Consider the following 19,488-nt stretch of genomic DNA (forward strand, 5'->3'; position numbering starts at 1 on the left):
AGTACAAAGACAACAAGACCACAGTGCTCAGAACCATAACAAAAAAAATCAGATTTTTCCATGCGCTATTTCCGTCATATATCAACTTCCAATGTTGGCCTGAGATAACAAGAATTAAGTGAAAGGGCAAGGTGTGCCTGTTTTCTTCGTCTTTATGAGTCGCTGTGCTCTTACGGTGACCTTAGTGCAATGCACTGAGGAAGTCTTTGTGTAGGCTGCTGTGAAAAAGAGGTAACAGGGCGTCCCCCCCCGGGACAAATAAAGTTTTTTTTTTATTTGAATTGCGATTTGGATGCTGGAGATGTCTGTCATTTTCCCATGGTGTTGTTATTCATTTTTGCATTACAAAAAAATTGTTAAGAGAATTAAATACCCCAAAAAACATTCAAATATGATGATTTTACTTTAAAAAGTAAAAACAAATTATAAATAAATCCCTTTTCAACAAGTTGAAATAAGTCTCAGGTATTTGATCATGTCTATAAACCCCTGAATTTCTTCTCTGCTTAGAACAGGCTTTTTCTGCGTCTATAAATTTGTAAACCTCTGTAAAGGTTTGGGTTTGTAGTACCATGCCCAACAGTGAGAAGGCAGACTAAGAGGGCAGAACAAACACCTCACTGGGGATTTGTCACTCACCTGGGATCTGGGGAGCATGATAGCTGAAAGTAAAACTGTAAACTTCAAATTCAAGAACAATGTGCTTACTTTCTGAATTTGTTGCTTTGAGTCTTTGACGTACTACAAAAGAGACGTGTTTTATTAGATATTACATCAAAAAAGGTTTATAATCACTTACTTTTCACAGTTTTTCTCAGAAATTACAATAAAAAGGGACATTTTGTACCAGTGTTTCCAGAAACTTGAGGAATGCCTTGTGTCACTTAGTACAGGCTGAGCCACAAACTTTAAGATAACATTGACACATTAATTCAAACGTAACATTCCTCAGCACAGCATGAAAGGTGGAGACATTATAAGAAACAAACATCTGACTTGCAATCATCTATCTTGGTTATTTGAGAAATATTATGAATCCATCATTATAGCCACCTGTATTCATATTAGCTCGACTGTAATTTCACCACAAGTGAGCAGTGTACATCTGAGGAACCAGACAGTAAACCCCTACAACCTTGGTTTTAATGCTGCCTGTGCACATTTGAACTTTGCATCGCAGCATATTAGCAATAAATTATTGCCATGGTGGTGACACCACCACTGTCCATCTCTGCTTCAAGATGTCAGAAGGGCTGGAGAGATAGTGCATGTAAAGAACACAGTCGCAAACACAGATCATTCTGTCTGATAACAAGCTGCACTGACACGTCCAAGCTCTGAACTACTGAGGAAACCTGCCACACATTCAGGATCTATAGACTCAACTTTCAAAACAATCACCATGAGGCTGGTTCTTCCCAACCCGGACCTTGAAGACAGGATCCCCTCTTATGAGGCCCTTGAGAGGATGGAGAAAGAGACGGCTGCAGACAGGCCCAAGTGGGACAACAAAGCCCAGTATCTGCTCACCTGTGTGGGTTTCTGTGTCGGACTGGGCAATGTCTGGAGGTTCCCTTACCTGTGTCAGAGCCACGGGGGAGGTAAGTTCATCCTATCTGTGGCGAAAATATTAAATTCATACATTTAACCAGCTCTGTGTGTGAAAATGAAAAAGATTGCAGAATACTCAATAAAAAAAACATTTGAAAAACATTTTAAATTTTCAAATATTAAGATTTAATTGATGGTACAACAATAAAAAGGAAATACTCCAAAATAATGCAGGCAGAAAATTGGAACTCTGATTTTGATGCTTTTGCTTTAAAAAATGTCAATGGTTTGTGTTTCCAAATGTCAGTTACATTTGACATGACTGAAAATGTAAATAATAACTGCAAACAATATTATTGTGTCTGTTTTGTTACCAGGTTGTTTGGTTGGGTGAATGATTTTATTAGCGACAGAATAAAGGTGGGATGTGAAATATAAAACTGTCTTTCAATTTGAAAGGAGCAAATAAACTCCATTAGTAACACAATAAAACCATGAAGCATCACTCTGAGCCTATCATCTGCACTTAAAGTGATCATGGTTAAATATTAACCTCTGTAGTTAAACAGGCATTACTGTATAAAGCTAAAATCGCCATTTGAAAGCAAAGAACTACTGATGCGTTAAACCCCTCAGTAATTTTTAAGTTTTGTTGGGTTTTTCCATTTACAGAGTTGTGGTTGAAACGTCCAGCATGTGATGATATTATGATCGAAAAGAACAATTTAAGAGGACTGAGAAATTTTTACCAATGGAAAATTTGTTAATTTTTTTTTCATATTCTGTGATCAAAGGTTAAGTGTCACAGGCGTCATCACCCAGTCATAAAATACCAAACTTGCCATGTGCTGAAGTGTAGCCTTTTAGGTGCACGGATAACCCAGCCTCTTATCAGACAAGCATATCTACATATAAGCAAACTGGAAATAATCCAAATGTATCAGTCAGAGCAGCACAGACAAGTTGAGAACACAACAAAATAACATTGTGTTCTTTGTGTACACAACAGCTTTATGAAAGATAGCCAATGTGAAACAAGAACAAAACTGAAAGTCGACAAACATGCTGGAAACGTGAGCACAGTGGCGCTCTGAGCTAAATACTGACGGCAGCATAGCCAAATGATCAAAGCTCACATGTTGATGTTTTTATGGTGTATCAACCCTTGTTCAAAAAGATGTCAACCTGATGGCAGTGCTAAAACCACGTGATAAACAAATCAGTAGACTTTTCTCTAAATGGAACTCAAATCAGGAAGACTAAAAAATGGCAACGACATTGTCGTCATTCAAAGTATCATACAGCTGGTTAGCATAGCTAAAAAACAAATATAAGTTTCCACCTATTGTTCTTAACAGTATACCTCCTTGAGTTGGATATGAAAACCCCAGCATATTAAGCTTTGTTTGGAATACATACTGTATTACATCAGGTCTCTATAATGAGTATAACATTCTAGACTGTGGCCCTTTTTAGTTCAACAAGTCAGTTGAGGCTAAGATAAAATATTTTGTTGCAACCTAGGTGTTGTTAAATTGAATTTGAATTTTCTGTTGGTAGTAAAGGATCTCAAGTCAATGTCTTTTGTCTTTGTGTATTTCATTGCACATAGTAAAACATCTTTGCTAAGGGGCAATCAGCTACAGAAGTGACATCAGTCATGCACGCGTCAAAGATTCCCAGGGCAGTCCCGGTTGCAGAACATATTTATGCATTCACAGGATATAGGTAGATTGCAAATATATGAGTAACAGGTTGTCATTAGTCTAGGTCTGCGTAGATTAATCTCTTTTGTGGCAATAATAGGCAATAGAAGGAAGCAAAGTTAGTATGTTAATAATGCTTTTTATATAGGTTGTTAAAAAAACACCTGGCTCCGTGAGTCACAGGAGGGCACAGAGTCCGATTTAAGAACATTCTGTTATCAGATAGCAAGAATTAAGTATACATGTTTTAGATGCAGGCAAAGCCAAACACAGAAACAGGTGTCAAATGATGCACACACAGGCATTTTTCCACAACACTGTTTAATTGGGTTTGTTTTCTATAACTTAGTACACTGGCTAACCATTGACTGTAAGCCTGAGTGAAGTCATCTATTATGGCAGGGGACTTTGGAGGCTCAGCAGCAGCCGCCTTGGTGGAAATCCTTTCTCAGTATAACTTTCAGTCAACATAATGATAGATGTTAGGATATTACATTAGCTGGAGCTGAGGTGGGTTTTGAGCCTCCTGACAAACCGCTAGACCTGGCCCACCTGTTAGCTATGAACCTAACTATAGATATGGTTCATGAAAAAAATAAAATCAGGCTCGCTGTACTGTGTGGGCCAGTGAGGACAATAACTAATCAGACCTATTTCATGTTTATACCAGGCTGTGAACATGTTTTTATTTCTAGTGTAAAAACAGGCTGTTTTGGCTGTGGTGTGTATGTGACTTCCCAGGCTCCTGGAGCCTGAGCCTCAAAGTGGACACTCAGTGAGAGGAATGACAGGATTTTGCACTACCGCATTGGCTTCATTTAAAACCAGAGGTTGCTGCTTTCTAAAGACAACAGACACCCAACAGAAAGAAATGCTGTATTCCAGGTGCCATATAGTCTAACCAAATGGCTAACAAAGGCCTCAGGGTGAGTTGTGGGAAAAGACGTGTTTTCATCTTCAACTTGTTTTAAACCCTCAGGCTTTATTGAGATAAACTGAAAGCATCACAGAGGTTTAAATATCAATCTCTGTTAAGGCTAAACATAAGCTTTCAGGCCAGAGTGTTTATTTTCATTTAACCCATGTAGCAAGGGAGCCAGTGATATCTTAGATTGAATTGCTTCAACAAGGCTGGATTTCACAACACTATCTCATCACAATCAAAATGATTGTTGTAAAAGGATCATACTTCCATGTACGATTCAGCTTTTTTCATGTCAGCTGATCTCACGTCTATAAATGCCTTGATAGAGGAGTGCATGTCCAGCCCACATGCATCATCATGCGCGATAATAAAGACAATAAAAAAACTTCTGCTCACATGAAACATTTGCACAAGCAGTTTGATAGGCGCCAACTAAATTAAAGACGTTTTGAAATATTCTGCAAAAGTTACTAGTGTAACAATTAAACCTTTGTTGTGCTTTGTGACAGAAATATTTCTTTACTTCCAACTATCATACATGAACCTAATAAACAAGGTGCTTCTATGATAAGAATAGAATCTCTGTTATCTTTGCGGTTATCTAAGCTTTCGTTGGTGTGTCCACAGGAGCCTTTATCATCCCATTTATCATTCTGCTTGTCCTGGAGGGTGTTCCACTGCTGCACTTGGAGTTTGCCATTGGCCAACGCCTTAGAAAGGGCAGTGTGGGGGCCTGGGCTGCAATCCACCCTTACTTGACTGGAGTTGGTAATGTCATTCAAATATGTTTTTATGTTACAGTGCTGAAAAAGGATGTTTAACTTAAGACAGCTTTCATTCATATTATCCCCCCCCCCCATGAACACACACCTTCTGTCAGGTATTGCATCCATGACTGTGTCCTTCCTGGTTGGCATGTACTACAACACCATCATTGCATGGGTGATGTGGTACTTCTTCAACTCTTTCCAGGACCCCCTGCCATGGAGCCAGTGTCCTCTCAATGAAAATCTAACAGGCACGTTCACATTTTTATTTTGTTTTTTTGTTACTTTTTTTCCCTTCTCGTCTGACCCTTACCAGTCCATATAAAAAGATTGATTGTGACACATTTCTGTAGGTCTTGTGTCAGAATGTGAACGCAGCACTCCAGTGGACTACTTCTGGTACCGAAAAACACTGAACACCTCAGCGGCTATAGATGAGAGTGGAGGTCTGCAGTGGTGGATTGTGATTTGTTTGGTTACTGCTTGGAGTGTGCTTTACATCTGCTGCATCAGAGGGATTGAGACCACAGGAAAGGTACGACATGTTTAGCAATAACATGCTGTGGCAACATGGATCATAATGCTTTAGCAGTAAAACAGGCAAAATGTAAGGTTGCATTCAGACTGTACTCATTATACAGTACACCTACTGTAAAAAGACATTATTATATTCACACTTTTATTTTCTCAACAACCAATAATCCATTCCTACCCTTCTAACGGAAAAGAATGGGTACAACTATGTAATAGTAAAAATGGCTCAGTTACCAAAAACAGTCCCTTAAAGTAGTGGTTCGCAACGTGGGTGTTGGGACCCCCCAGGAGGGTTGCGAGTCACTAAGAGGGGCTTATGCCTTTCAAAAGAAGATTAAACATTTACAATGATTTTAAAACCTAGCTGCTAGGTTATGCTGCAGTAAGGAATTCAGTTCTCCAACAGATGGCCCAGGTTCGAACATGTGCATTTGAATGGCTGTACGCTACATTATGTACCTCAACCACTCAAAGGGACAGTGGGTGTGCTCACTCTTTGGCACCCTCATTTTGGGCAATTCAAGCTGAAGGTTTTAAAATATCAATGTTCTTTAAGTGCTGGAAATAAAAAGACGGCTGTCATAACTATTGGGTTACTGTGAGCTGTGTTTTCCCTGCCTCCTAAAATACAATCTGTTGTTTTTCACTTTGGTATAAAGCATCACTGTTTACCTGCTCTTTGTGCTGAGTGAGTCCAAAGTCTATAGCCGTTAAAGATTTCCTGACTCCAGCTCTGTTCTGAGATCACACAGAAAATGAATGCACACTTCTAACCCACTCCCAAAAAGTAAAAAGCAAAGCTAGCAAACATGACGTTTTGGGTTTTTTGAAAAATGTGTAGGCTACAAAAATGAGGATTTAACAAGCAATGTTTTGTTTTTTTCTTTTTCATTCTGAAATGGTCACGAAAAGATTTTCAGATATTTAAAAACAGTTACATTTCCTGCGTTAAGATTGGTCTTTCCCGTCTCTCAGGCTGTGTATATCACCTCCACTCTGCCTTACGTGGTCCTTACAATCTTCCTCATCAGAGGGCTCACTCTGAAAGGATCTGTAGATGGAATCAAGTTCCTCTTCACACCAGATGTAAGCAATAATGTAACGCACCAATCAGCAAGTATGAGTTGAAAAATATCCTGAAAGGATGCCAATGTTTGTTTTCTTTCTCCTGCCATTTGCCTACATGTTCAAGTTGGATGAGTTGGTAAACCCATCAACATGGTTAGACGCAGGAGCTCAAGTATTCTACTCATTCTCGCTGGCCTTCGGAGGTCTTATTTCTTTCTCCAGCTATAACCCTGTTCAGTAAGCTCACCATACATGTTGAGTCTACATCACACCTATTGTAACCCTATGAGTGGGCATAAACAAATACTAGTGTAGTTGCATTGTTTGTGCAATTATTGTTCTTAAAATTGACTTCCTCTTTTTCTTTCAGTAACAATTGTGAGCAAGATTCTGTCATCATCGCCCTCGTCAATGGCTTTACTTCAATCTATGCTGCCACCGTTATATACTCCATCATTGGCTTCCGTGCAACAGAGCAGTTTGACGCTTGCCTCAATGGGTATGTGCGTGTAATAATATTATTGCATGGTATTAATTATATTTAATTCATTAGCTTCTTAAATGTTCTCTTCCAGAAACATCATGATGCTGCTGAATGCATTTGATCTAGCTGAGGGGACCATCACAGAGACCAACTATGATGAAATGCTGCAAAACCTCAACAGCACGGCCTCAGGGTCAGAGGTCATTGAAAAGCTGGCCATAAGTGACTGCAACCTGAGGACCTTTCTCAGTGAAGTATGTTAATGTACATCTTTAAGTATTACAATAATTGAAATCCTTTCTCAGTTCTTCTGCAGCTCACTGCTTATTTGTTTCCCAGGGAGTAGAGGGAACAGGTCTGGCCTTTATTGTGTTCACAGAGGCCATCACAAAGATGCCCTTTTCTCCTCTCTGGGCTGTTCTCTTTTTTATCATGCTCTTCTGCCTCGGGCTCTCCACCATGTTTGGAGCGATAGAGGGAGTCGTGGTTCCTCTGCAGGACCTAAAGATCTTTCCTCAGAAGTTTCCTAAAGAAGCAGTGACAGGTGAATTATTTTAAAGACCCACGGATCCCAATGTGCTGACTACAGTGTGGTGAGGTTATAAATATGTCATTTTGTGTTCTATATTTCAGGAATTGTATGCTTCGTATCCTTCTTGATCGCCCTCATATTCGCTCTGCAGTCGGGTGACTACTGGTTAGCTCTTTTTGACAGCTACGCGGGCTCCATCCCTCTTCTCATTATTGCTTTCTGTGAGATGACTGGTGTGGTCTTCCTGTATGGAATAGACAGGTAAGCCACTAAGCCAACTCTACCTTCTGTCATGATGAATCCATGTGCAAAACAAAAGTTTGCACAATGAGACAATTAAACCTTAATGCAGATTAAAGAGTCAAATCTGTTTTTCTCTAACAGGTTTAACAGAGATATTGAGTTCATGATTGGACACAAACCCAACATCTTCTGGCAAGCTACATGGAGAGTGATCAGCCCTTTGATTGTCTTAGTCATTTTTGTGTTTTACTTTGTCACCCAAGTCAGCGCCAAACTGACATACATCGCTTGGAATCCAAGCTCGGTATGATACACACCTGTGTTCAGTCAATATGCTTCAGAATACTTTGTTTTATCTAAAATAATTCATTGTCCTGTCAACAGGTGAACTTTCCGGCGTTGGAGATTTTGCCCTATCCCAGCTGGGTCTACGTTATTATCTTCATCTTGGCGGGACTTCCAGCACTTTCGATCCCGGGGGTTGCTTTGTATAAATTATTCCAAAGATACTGCTGCAAGAAAACATCTTTTTCTGGAAACTAAACATGATCCACAAAGTACTAAAATGAAAACAACACTTCGCTGGAGCGTGATGCATGGTTTTGTTTCACAATCATTGATTTTAGTTAATAGCATTGTTGTATCTTTAATGAAAAGCTACACGCTAGCTGTTGCTGCTACTGAACAGTGTATTACTTTTTTACCCTACATGCTGACCATGTTAAAGACAATGTAAGGAAATGTGTTTTTTAGGCGTTGTATAATGTAATGTAAAATCTTGTTAAATAAAATGGGTTCCTTCTGTTTGATGTCAGCAAAATTGTTTTTGTGTTTAATATTATTTTTTACTATTTACACGGTCTCCTTGCTAATGTTTTTAAAGGTTGAATTTTAGGCTTTTTATGACCTTATTGAGGGATAGGACAATGGAAAGAGAGCGTGGGGAATAACATGCGGGAAAGGAGCAACAAGTGGGATTCAAACCATGGCCAACTGCTTGGAGGACCATAGCCTCCGTCCATAGCCCCACCTTGTTCATTTTCATATTAAAAATATGCTTTGATGAAATCGAACTGCTTATGATTAAATATGTTTCTTTTCTTTTCTTGGCTCAATGCATACATGCATGTTATTTCCTGACCTTTGTTGTAGAATGTCATCATGTATGCCCCAAAGATTTTCAATTAGATTTTCTTACTACGTTGAACCAATACAAAAGCAGATTTTAAGACTGTGTGATAAACCATAATCCAGAATTCACACTCTAGCTATTTTTTTTCTTAAATAACCTTACACGGAAATGTATGGGTCTTTAACAACCAGTTAGCAAGAAGCCATTTATTTCCACCCTTTGTAATTGTTGTTTTTTTATAGGGTTTTAGCTGATTTGTTATTGTGTCACCAAAAAGCATTCAACCATCTTTTCAAGTTAAATGCTTTTACTAAATTTGAGTACTTTGTTGTGTTGTGTCCTGAAAGTGAAGCACATATCAGATGTACCATAATAAAGTATACAGCATATTTTCAATGTAACCTTGGATATGGCTTTTATTGATTTTCCAAGCATTGTAAACCCCTTTGTAAATGCCGGCATCGATCTCCTTCAGTTAATAATTGTATTGAGGAATACTGATAAGGTTTCAATGAAGGCTGATCCACTGTGGATATAGATTTAGTCGAATAACAATACCAACAGTCTTAACATTCACCATAAGATAGTTCAACATTGATTTTAGTTTAAACATATGACAAAAAACACAAAAAACACTTTAACAGGGTGAACAACATGTGAAAACTCCATGTAATAAAACTAGATTTTTCAAGGACTAGTTAAGATAAGCTAAGATTGGAAAATGAGTTGTCATCCACAATAGAGCGTTTTGTTCTCTCTAAACGGAAATGTGACACAAACAAAAGGCTTTTCATTTGAAACTGCTTCTACTTGTTGTCCATCTGTCAATTGTTAATATAAATAACACCTCTTCTCAATAATACTAAGTTTGTGTTTGATGAAGTGTAGGTGAAGTTTTTAATTGTGTTTTTACACCTTGTGTTTTGACATTTTCATCACAAACTCATGAATACTATACTTTTCTTCAGGATGACACTAGCACATATTGTATGATATATCAATCATTATCAAGAAGGCTGTGTCTTTTCCCTCTTGAACATGCTGACATTACATAATGCAAAACAGACAAAGCTACAGATAACTTAAGCTTGGGTGCGATAGGTCAAAGTAAAATACCTCACTGCCTATTTCCAGGACACAGAGTGAGGCAAATGAGTCAGAGAGACACAGTCAACAGAGGAGATTGCCTGAGAAAGAACACAGGAGCCAGAGGACTTGCAGGGAAGTGACAACACTGGTTACAAAAGAGAGACTCAACTGCTACATTTTTCCCTATTTCTGAGTTCAGTGAAGTAACAAAAAAAGGCTACAATGAAGCTAAAGTTGCCAAACCCAGGACTGGATGACCGGATCCCTTCTCATAAGGACCTTGAGAGGATGGAAACTGAGGAAGCAGGGGACAGGCCCAAGTGGGACAACAAAGCTCAGTATCTGCTCACCTGTGTGGGTTTCTGTGTCGGACTTGGTAACGTCTGGAGGTTCCCTTACCTGTGTCAGAGCCACGGAGGAGGTAAGCTGGGATGTGACTTACTGTTATATATTTGAATCTCCAAGGGAAACATAATATGAGAGCTATCAGAAACAGAGGATTTAAGTAGTTTAAGTACAACCTGCTTTAAGAAACTAAGGACCATAGCCCCGATACAGCCTTGATACAGGTATTGCATAATTTTAGCCTACTTTGTTTCTAAAACCTAATACTTTGCGTCCACAACGTCAATGAAATATACTGTTATACATGAATGTAGGCTATATGAATGAATTGATTCATCAAGACTGAACTAATTTATCACAACATCTTTCTGTAATGAGTATGAATGACGTGATTTTGCAAAACTGACCTCCACCTCAGTCACTTTTTAACATTTCTCAGCACCAGTTTTCTATTAAGATATCACAAATTATGATAATAACAGAACATCTAATCTCCAAAACCTAGCCCTCTATATTTCACTCTATTATCTCTGTATACTTCCTTATTTGGAATATTATCTTGTATTGTCTCTTATCAATCAATAAATCAATCAATACTTATTTTATATAGCCCCAATTCATAACAAGTACTATCTCGAGACACTTTGCCAAAAGCATTGTCATGTCTTATCATGCCTTTTGGGCTATGCCTGTATCCTACCATGTACTATCTTATCATATCATATCTGAAAAGTTCAAAATCATATTTATCACACTCTAAACTGCTGATGTTTTTCTGGACTCAGCACTTCATATTCCTACATAAGCTTTGCAGTTTGTTGAATCATTTCATATATATACATATACATATATGTGTATATATATATATACATACATACATATATGTGTATATATATATACATATATGTATATGTATATATATATATACACATACATATATGTATATATATATATACATATACATATATATATACATATATGTATGTATATATATATATATAATTTAGTTTTTCAAAAAACACAGAACACAAAACAAAAACAAAACACAGAAGAAGGAAAAAAACAAAAAAAACAATGGTGACGGTCCCGTCCTGTGGGGAAGGCACTGAGGGCCCGACCGAGCGCATCCGGCGTCAGAACCTTCAGCCACCACTCAACAGGACATCCTGAACACAGACATGGAGGGGGAGGGAATTTCATATAGTTTTGAGTTTCAAGTCTGCGGCTCATGGTGCTTAATCGTGGTGATTAAAGTAAACCAGTCATTAAATTGCTCAGTCTAATAAAGTGAATTTGATATGTCTAGGGGCATTTATGATCCCGTTCCTTATCCTGCTGGTCTTGGAGGGAATCCCACTTCTGCACCTTGAGTTTGCCATCGGTCAGCGTCTGAGGAAAGGAAGTGTGGGAGTATGGAGATCGATCAATCCATGTCTGACAGGAGTTGGTGGGTAAAACACACACACACACACACACACACACACACACACACACACACACACACATAAAAACACACAAACATAAACACACAAGCAAACATAACATCCATCAGTTATTGTTACTTTTTTTTAAAAAAGGTCCCAACACTTCAATGAAAGACTCAAGTTGTTCAAAGGATTAACAGTTATGCCTTGTTTTGTTTTTTTAAATTTGCATAAATTTGATGCACATGTTCTTGTTACCACATGACGTAATTTTTTATCATCATGATAACCTTAAATTGTCATCAAGTGCTCTTGTCTATGCTTAAATGTCATGGATATCGAAAGACATCTCCTTCTGTCTCAGCTCTATGGACAAAGTTAATAAACAAACATTAACATGCCAAGCTAAGATAGTGAACACTGAAAAAACCCACCAAAAGCATGTAAGCATTGCCAATTTGGCAGTAAAAGCATGCTGCATTAAGTATTTAGTTTAAAGTCTTCATTATGCCCAGAAGAGCCACTAGCCTGACTGTAATCTCAGGTTCATAAAAAAAAAAAAAAAAATAATAATAATAATCCTTATTGTTTCTTTTTTTATACAGGTATTGCATCCTTGCTTGTCTCATTTTTGGTTGGCATGTACTACAACACCATCATGGCCTGGATCATGTGGTACCTCTTCAATTCCTTTCAGGACCCTCTGCCTTGGAGCCAGTGTCCCCTCAATGCTAACAGGACAGGTATGGCTTCAAATGTCAGAGTTTCTAAAAAGTGCACATTGCAATACAATCTGTATTTACCTACTGGGGGGTCAGACATCTTGTTGTTAACTGAAGCATCTACAGTCAATTGTATCTGTCATTTGCAGGTCTTGTAGAGGAGTGTGCTCGTAGCACCACTGTTGACTACTTCTGGTACAGAGAGACCCTGAACACTTCAACCTCTATCGAGGATGCTGGGGGTCTGCAGTGGTGGATGGTGCTGTCCCTTATTGCTGCCTGGACGCTGCTCTATGTTTGCACCATCCGGGGAATTGAGACCACAGGAAAGGTCTGAAAAACCTAATTACATTAAAACTAGTTTAATTGTAATGCGAGCTATAGAGATAAAACAAATATTAGATCTTTGGCTTATTTAAAAAGAAAATCTCTTTCCTCAGGCTGTCTACGTCACCTCCACTCTGCCTTATGTGGTCCTCACCATCTTCCTCATCAGAGGACTGACCCTCAAAGGATCTCTCGCGGGGATTAAATTCCTCTTTACGCCAGATGTAAGCACTGAAGATCAAAACACCAAACATAAACATATGGTGCATTTTTTAAAGCAAGTGTTCCACAATTTGGAAAATATGTCCTAATTATTTGTCTTACTGAGTGCAAAATGAATGGATCTCAATCGCCTACAATTCTGTCCGAAAAGGCTGCAGAAAGCAGGCAGTAGGCTAGGTTTACCGTATGGTTTGGAACATAACAAAGCAACCAGTAGTTGTCATATAAGGGTTCATATTGGGGCTATTCTCTTGTCCAGAGGCAATCACTTCTTGAAGTCTCAAAGTGGCAATGAATTTTACTTCAAAAAGTTGCTGCTCCATGTCTAAATAAAGTCCCATACATAAATCCCTGTAGGAGAGTAACTCTTTGGAATTAGCCGAGCTGATTGTACCGCTTGTTTGTTTTTCAGATATCCTCGGTACATTCTTATTACATGATCAATAAAATCTGATGGCAAAAGACTTGCATAGTGTCCACAAATTTTAGGAAAACAAATCCTCCACACGTTGATAAATAAAATGAAACATTTTATACTTTGAGGTATGATATTATGAAAAAACTATCTGAACTCAGGGTGTGACATTTTATGATTCTGTCACAATACAAATGAATGTCCTCGTTGCTTCATTGGTCCTCAAGTAAATTGGACAGAATAATAAGGAAACCTTAAAAATCCTTTAACAGTGAAGGCCTGCTGTCCAAGAAATTGTAAATCATTCATAACATTTTTTTGCTTTGACTCTACGAGACGATGATTACTACTTGCATTTCAAACATTTTCAAATGCAATTTCCATAAATGTATGCTTCTGTTGACAACTCCAAATCTTTTTCAGGTAAACGAGTTAATGAATCCAGCAACTTGGTTGGATGCAGGTGCTCAAGTTTTCTACTCCTTCTCCTTGGCTTTTGGTGGACTCATTTCTTTTTCCAGTTACAACTCAATTCAGTGAGTAACATCATTTCATAATTCCCATTTATACAATGAATTGTTCAGTTGTTCTCACATGGTCATTGACTGTTTCTTACAGCAACAACTGTGAGATGGATGCTGTTCTCATTTCCATCATCAATGGTTGCACCTCAGTGTACTCTGCAACAGTTATCTACTCCATCATTGGCTTCAGGGCCACAGAAAAATATGATGATTGCGTTGGCAGGTGAGTTTCAAAGTGAAGAGAGAAATCCTAAAAAGCAAAGTCATTTGCATCATATTTTTACTGACTAATATCATCACAATCTGCCTTTGTTGTAGCAACATCTTGGAGCTGTTGAATGCCTTCAACTATCCTGAAAATAGCATTACAGAAAGCAATTACAACGATGTTTTTAATCATCTCAACACGACAAATCCAGAAATCATTGCTGGATTGCCAATAAAGGAATGTGACATTAACACTTTCCTCAGTCAGGTCAGTAAAAAGCAATTCGTAGTTTAAGTTCTGTTACTCCTCAGAAAACTTTGGTAAAAATATCACCAGGATTATTGTTACAGACAATGTTGACAATCACAATGACAATGGACAATGGACTGACAATGAAGTAAATGGTTAAAATAATTGATGTATAATCCATCTAGGGAGTTGAGGGAACAGGTCTGGCCTTCATCGTGTTTACAGAAGCCATCATCAAGATGCCAGTTTCTCCGCTCTGGGCTGTCCTCTTCTTTGTCATGCTTTTCTGTCTTGGCCTCTCCACTATGTTTGGCAACATCGAGGGAGTCGTGGTTCCTTTACAGGACCTCAGAATCCTGCCCCGATCTTGGCCTAAAGAAGTTTTCTGCGGTAATTGAGTTACCCGTTTGACATAAAATCATTCTCTCAGACTAAAAATGTAATCCAGAGAAACGAGTGTCACTACTTTTTGTCTTTTTTTTTTTCCAGCTCTAACCTGCATAATATCCTGTGCTATGGGTCTCATATTCGCGCTGCGCTCTGGAAACTATTGGCTAGGTCTTTTTGACAGCTTTGCTGGCTCAATACCCCTTCTGGTCATTGGACTTTGTGAAATGGTTGGCGTTATCTACATCTATGGGGTGGATAGGTAAGTCATTATTGGTTCAGTGTCTAAGGGGAAAGGGTATTAGCCCTGTTAATGGCTTGTATTTTATGCAAATAAGCAACTGTTAATATGCTAGCATGCTAAACTACAGTACATTGTACAAAAATAGAATTCCTTAAGTTAAAAGAGCTTACTTGAGAACTAAAAAAAGTCGCCGTAAAGCTTTATTTTTTGTACCGTTTTGTTAAGTAAAGCAAAAGAATTCATGCATTGATTGTAAGTGAGAGCATATTAGCATGTTGACACACATTAACCTGAAAAAGCACCTTGCGTGGATGTTGAAACTTAAGTGTACACCATTTGGCAAAGACAGATACTGGCAAATCCCAACACAAAGCAAGAAGCATCGAGCATTACAGAGTTGTTTCTGACCGCAAACAAAGAAGTTCAATATACTGTACATCTATTGATGACAAATCATCAGTAATGGAACCTGGGGTAATTGGATGTTTCGGGGCTTTCGATATCATACACCCTTACCCAAGTGACCCAGAAGGTTGATTGATCAAGTACCAACTTATGTCTAAGTAGCATGTACCCATCGATTGCCCCTCTTGATTTACAGCCATCTAGAGGCCTTCTCAGCTGCCTATGTGAAGGTTTTTAAGGCCTTTCTCTGACGTGCACCTGTGACGCAAAGCAGGCTGTATGCTTTGCAGAGTTCGCGCTGCAAAGCCTTTACAGCCCCACAACCTTGCCACAGCAGAAGAAGTTACATGGGCTGAGTAAGACATCATAGACAGACACTATCAGGAATTTGATCCCGTGAGGCTCAGCTCTTCAAAGCTCGGACCAGGTGATCTTGCAGTGTGCATGTATTGCCACGATAGAGATAAAGAAGTACAGTGTGGCTTGTGATGCCGCAAGACTATGTTGATGTAGATAATGTGTCTTTTTCCAGTTACAGATTTGAACTGTCAGTAAAATAAGATAAAACAATACTTAGCTATAAAGTATGACAAACATTGCACCCTGACAGCTGCTGTGTTATCAAGGTGCATGTTTTTAAGATAAGGTATAAGATTGAAGTAACAGAGAGTTTCTTTATTTCGTAAAAGTTCAGTTCAGCATGTGCATGTTGATCAAACAAGTACGGTCCGCAGGCTTCTAACTATCTAATAAAAGTGCAAGGGCATCTTTTATGAATGCTCTCAGGCACACTCAGCTGATATTTCTTCCTCTTATTGCTTCCACACAGGTTTAACGAGGACATTGAGTTTATGATTGGCCATAAACCCAATATTTTCTGGCAGGCGACATGGAGGGTTATTAGTCCACTCATTATGGTCGTCATCTTGATTTTCTACTTTGTAACCCAAGTCAGCAAGAAAATTACCTATTTGGTGTGGGACGAGGAGGCGGTAAGTGTGCTCCTCACAATAGTATTGTCAAAAGAACCATTTACAAACCACTTCTTACATTTTTTTATTACTGATAGTGGTGCTATAGCATTAAAATGTCACCACTTAATAATGATTCATTATCTGGAATGACAATATAAAATAAAACTTTTACTTTGTAGTAACATTTTTCTAAATTTTGGCAATAGGTGGATTTCCCCACTCTCGAAGCGCGACCATATCCCACCTGGATCAATGCCATCATTTTCATCCTGGCTGGAATTCCAAGTTTAGCCATCCCAGTGTTTGCCATCTACAAACTCATCCAGAAAAAATGCTGCAAGCAGAAAGACTACAGTGAAGACAAAGTGGAAACCATCTCTGCCAAAATACAAATGAGTGACAAAATAAAGTTTTAGGGTCTTTTTCCAATGAATATTTCATTAAAAAAAAAAACAGTATTTTTTAATTCATTGATGGTTACAGTGTGCATTTTTCCTCCAATGCCCAATATAGACTATTGACTTGTAAACTAAAAGTAAATTTGGAAGAATTGTCTTGTATGTAGAATTACAATCTCTAATTTTCTGTAAAATATTGTTTTGGAAAATACAGTCATTTTCCTATTGCTTTTCTTTATTATTATAATATTCAGATGCTGCTGTATCATATTTCTTGTGTAACTGTATGCTGTATCTTAAAGAAGAGTTCGACATTTTGGAAAAATCCTTTTTTTTTTTTTTTTTTGCCATGAAGAGAAGATTGACTCTTGTTTCAGGCAAGAGCCATCAACGGATAAGCTTAGAACACAAAAAACCAAAGACTGTAAATATTAAATTATTCTTAAACCTCAGTGATGTCATCCATCCGTTACTGTAGGGGGCTTTGGAAGCCTGTTGATGGCGGTCGCCAAACTGACAGGCTAAGAGCTGGAGCTAAGGATGGACTTGAGCTTGTAATGTTCTGCTGACAAATCACAGTGCTTTTACTCTGCAGGTCGCACCTACCCATTCAAACACTGGAGCAAAGGTTACTATTTAAAGTGACCATCAGAAGTAATTAATCCCATTCACACATATTCATACGCCACCAATGAAGCAGTCACAGCAACTTGTAAAGTGTCTTGCCCAAGGAAAACCAGGGAGGAGGACCCAATCAAGTAAAGGTAAAAATCAAACTAAAGACTTATTTAAACAAAAGGTGAAAACAAAAACTCACTCAAATAATAAATCCAACACATCCAGAAAACCAAGCGGAGCACAAACAAAGTAAATCCAAAGGAGCAGGGACCAGGGAGATGAATGACATGCTACAGACTACACACAGCCTCATGACACTCAACAAACTATAAACAATAAACTGACAACAGGAGGGAAAGAACACAGAGACTAAATAGACATGGGGTAATCAGACACAGGTGAGACTAATCAGACAGCTGAGGACAATCAGGGTCATCAAGACAGCAGGGAAACAGAGAGCAAAGAGCACAAGACCAGAACACTGAGGACAACTACAAAGTAAAACCTGGCACCAAAAACATAACCTAAATCAGATATTACAAAATGAAACAGTAAACACGAAACTAGGAACCTAAAAACACAAGTAACACAGGACATAATCATACAGGCAACATAGGAGGACACAGGGAAACACACAAAAGGCTAAATTAAACACGAGGCTAGGAAACATCAAAACACACAAGGGAAACAATCAACACAAGGAAAAATGAACATAGAACACTAGGGAAAGAATGAACTAACTAAAACAATATGAAATAAAGAAACAAAACCAGACAACCACAATGACACCAACTCTACCAACTGAGCCACAACCGCCCCTTAGGCCACCTGACAAAAGCAACATCATGCCCGTCAGTCAGATCAGCTATTTGACTAATTGTGAACAATACCTATCAAATCAAAACAGATACATTTTTAAATACCGTGTTGGCTGAACAAGACATGAACTAATCAGACCAATTTAATTTTTTTGAAACAAGCTATAAAAATATGACTGCAGTAGCATTCTGATTTTTTAAATAGGAAATTTGACATCCAGTGCTTCTGCAGCCGGCCTCAAGTGGACACGCAACGAACTATAGGATTTTGCAAAGGTCTACCAGTGAACATAATTTTACTCATTACTCATGAAACCCCCCTTAGGGGTTATTAATAGGTTATTAAACAGTCTCAGTGCCTCCCTTACTTACCAGGCTGTCACAAAGAAGAAAGATTATTTCTCTTGCTGCTGACCAATCTTTCTTTTATCGTGACAATGTCTAAGAAATGTTATCTCAAAACACTTTACAAAAGAGCAGGTAAAAGACCTTACTAATTGAAACGTGTTTTACAAAGACCCATCATTAGCACAGCACAAAGCAACATTAAGCAGAGTAGTGAGAGACTAAAGTCATCTCTTTACGTAGTTCTACACCAGCTGCAGCATTTTGGAGCAGCTGACTCTTTAGAGACATACTGACGTAGCCTCTGAGGCATGAAGTAGATCATTTGTAACTGTAACCAGAACAGTCTCGGTGGTATGGTGGACTCTTAACCCTGACTGATAATTCTCAAATAAACTTACTTGAATGAATGTGGTTCACACTCTGCCAGTTAGGACATGTTGGTCAATATTATAGAGATGCTGACTAAGGGAAAGACTTTCTTGAGCAGCTTGGTGCGGATTGGGTTTTAGATTTTAGAGCTACTAAAGTTGGAGGAATCTGCACCAGGTAAGGGCAGGATGATTACTTATTCTGTCTCCTATGTTTCCAAATGTATTATTAAAAAATCTCATTAAATCATTACCACTGAGGGATAAAGGAATATGTAGCTCAATAGAGATGTGACTTTCTGTCAGTGTGATACAGTGCTGAAAAGTATCTTGAATTGTTTATATTTTCTTCTATTAGTAAGGACTACCGGGCAGCTTGAGAAGTTAGTCATGGACCCTGTAAGAGATTTATGACAAACAGACCAAAGCCCTGTTGTTTATATTCTATTGCCAATGTTCTG

General features: G+C 38.4%; 2 protein-coding genes across 2 annotated transcripts; both read left to right on the forward strand.

Annotated features, from left to right (window-relative positions):
* Window positions 1-1,361: 1,361 nt before the first annotated feature.
* LOC306839952 (sodium-dependent neutral amino acid transporter B(0)AT1-like) lies at window positions 1,362-8,619 on the forward strand. The gene is made up of 12 exons (XM_079368907.1): window positions 1,362-1,601; window positions 4,810-4,950; window positions 5,063-5,200; window positions 5,303-5,484; window positions 6,459-6,569; window positions 6,676-6,788; window positions 6,922-7,050; window positions 7,127-7,289; window positions 7,375-7,579; window positions 7,669-7,828; window positions 7,952-8,114; window positions 8,195-8,619. Exons 1-12 carry the CDS (start codon window positions 1,403-1,405, stop codon window positions 8,351-8,353), a joined length of 1,863 nt encoding a protein of 620 aa, XP_079225033.1. The 5' UTR covers window positions 1,362-1,402; the 3' UTR covers window positions 8,354-8,619.
* A 1,466-nt stretch (window positions 8,620-10,085) lies between these two features.
* LOC306839951 (sodium-dependent neutral amino acid transporter B(0)AT1-like) lies at window positions 10,086-17,327 on the forward strand. The gene is made up of 12 exons (XM_079368906.1): window positions 10,086-10,452; window positions 11,683-11,823; window positions 12,406-12,543; window positions 12,672-12,853; window positions 12,963-13,073; window positions 13,910-14,022; window positions 14,105-14,233; window positions 14,329-14,485; window positions 14,653-14,857; window positions 14,957-15,116; window positions 16,333-16,495; window positions 16,684-17,327. The coding sequence occupies exons 1-12, from the start codon at window positions 10,254-10,256 to the stop codon at window positions 16,891-16,893; spliced, it is 1,908 nt and encodes a 635-aa protein (XP_079225032.1). The 5' UTR covers window positions 10,086-10,253; the 3' UTR covers window positions 16,894-17,327.
* The last annotated feature ends 2,161 nt before the right edge of the window (window positions 17,328-19,488 follow it).

Source organism: Symphodus melops (genome assembly GCF_947650265.1).
Source record: "Symphodus melops genome assembly, chromosome: 18".
In the NCBI taxonomy this organism is placed as follows: domain Eukaryota; kingdom Metazoa; phylum Chordata; class Actinopteri; order Labriformes; family Labridae; genus Symphodus; species Symphodus melops.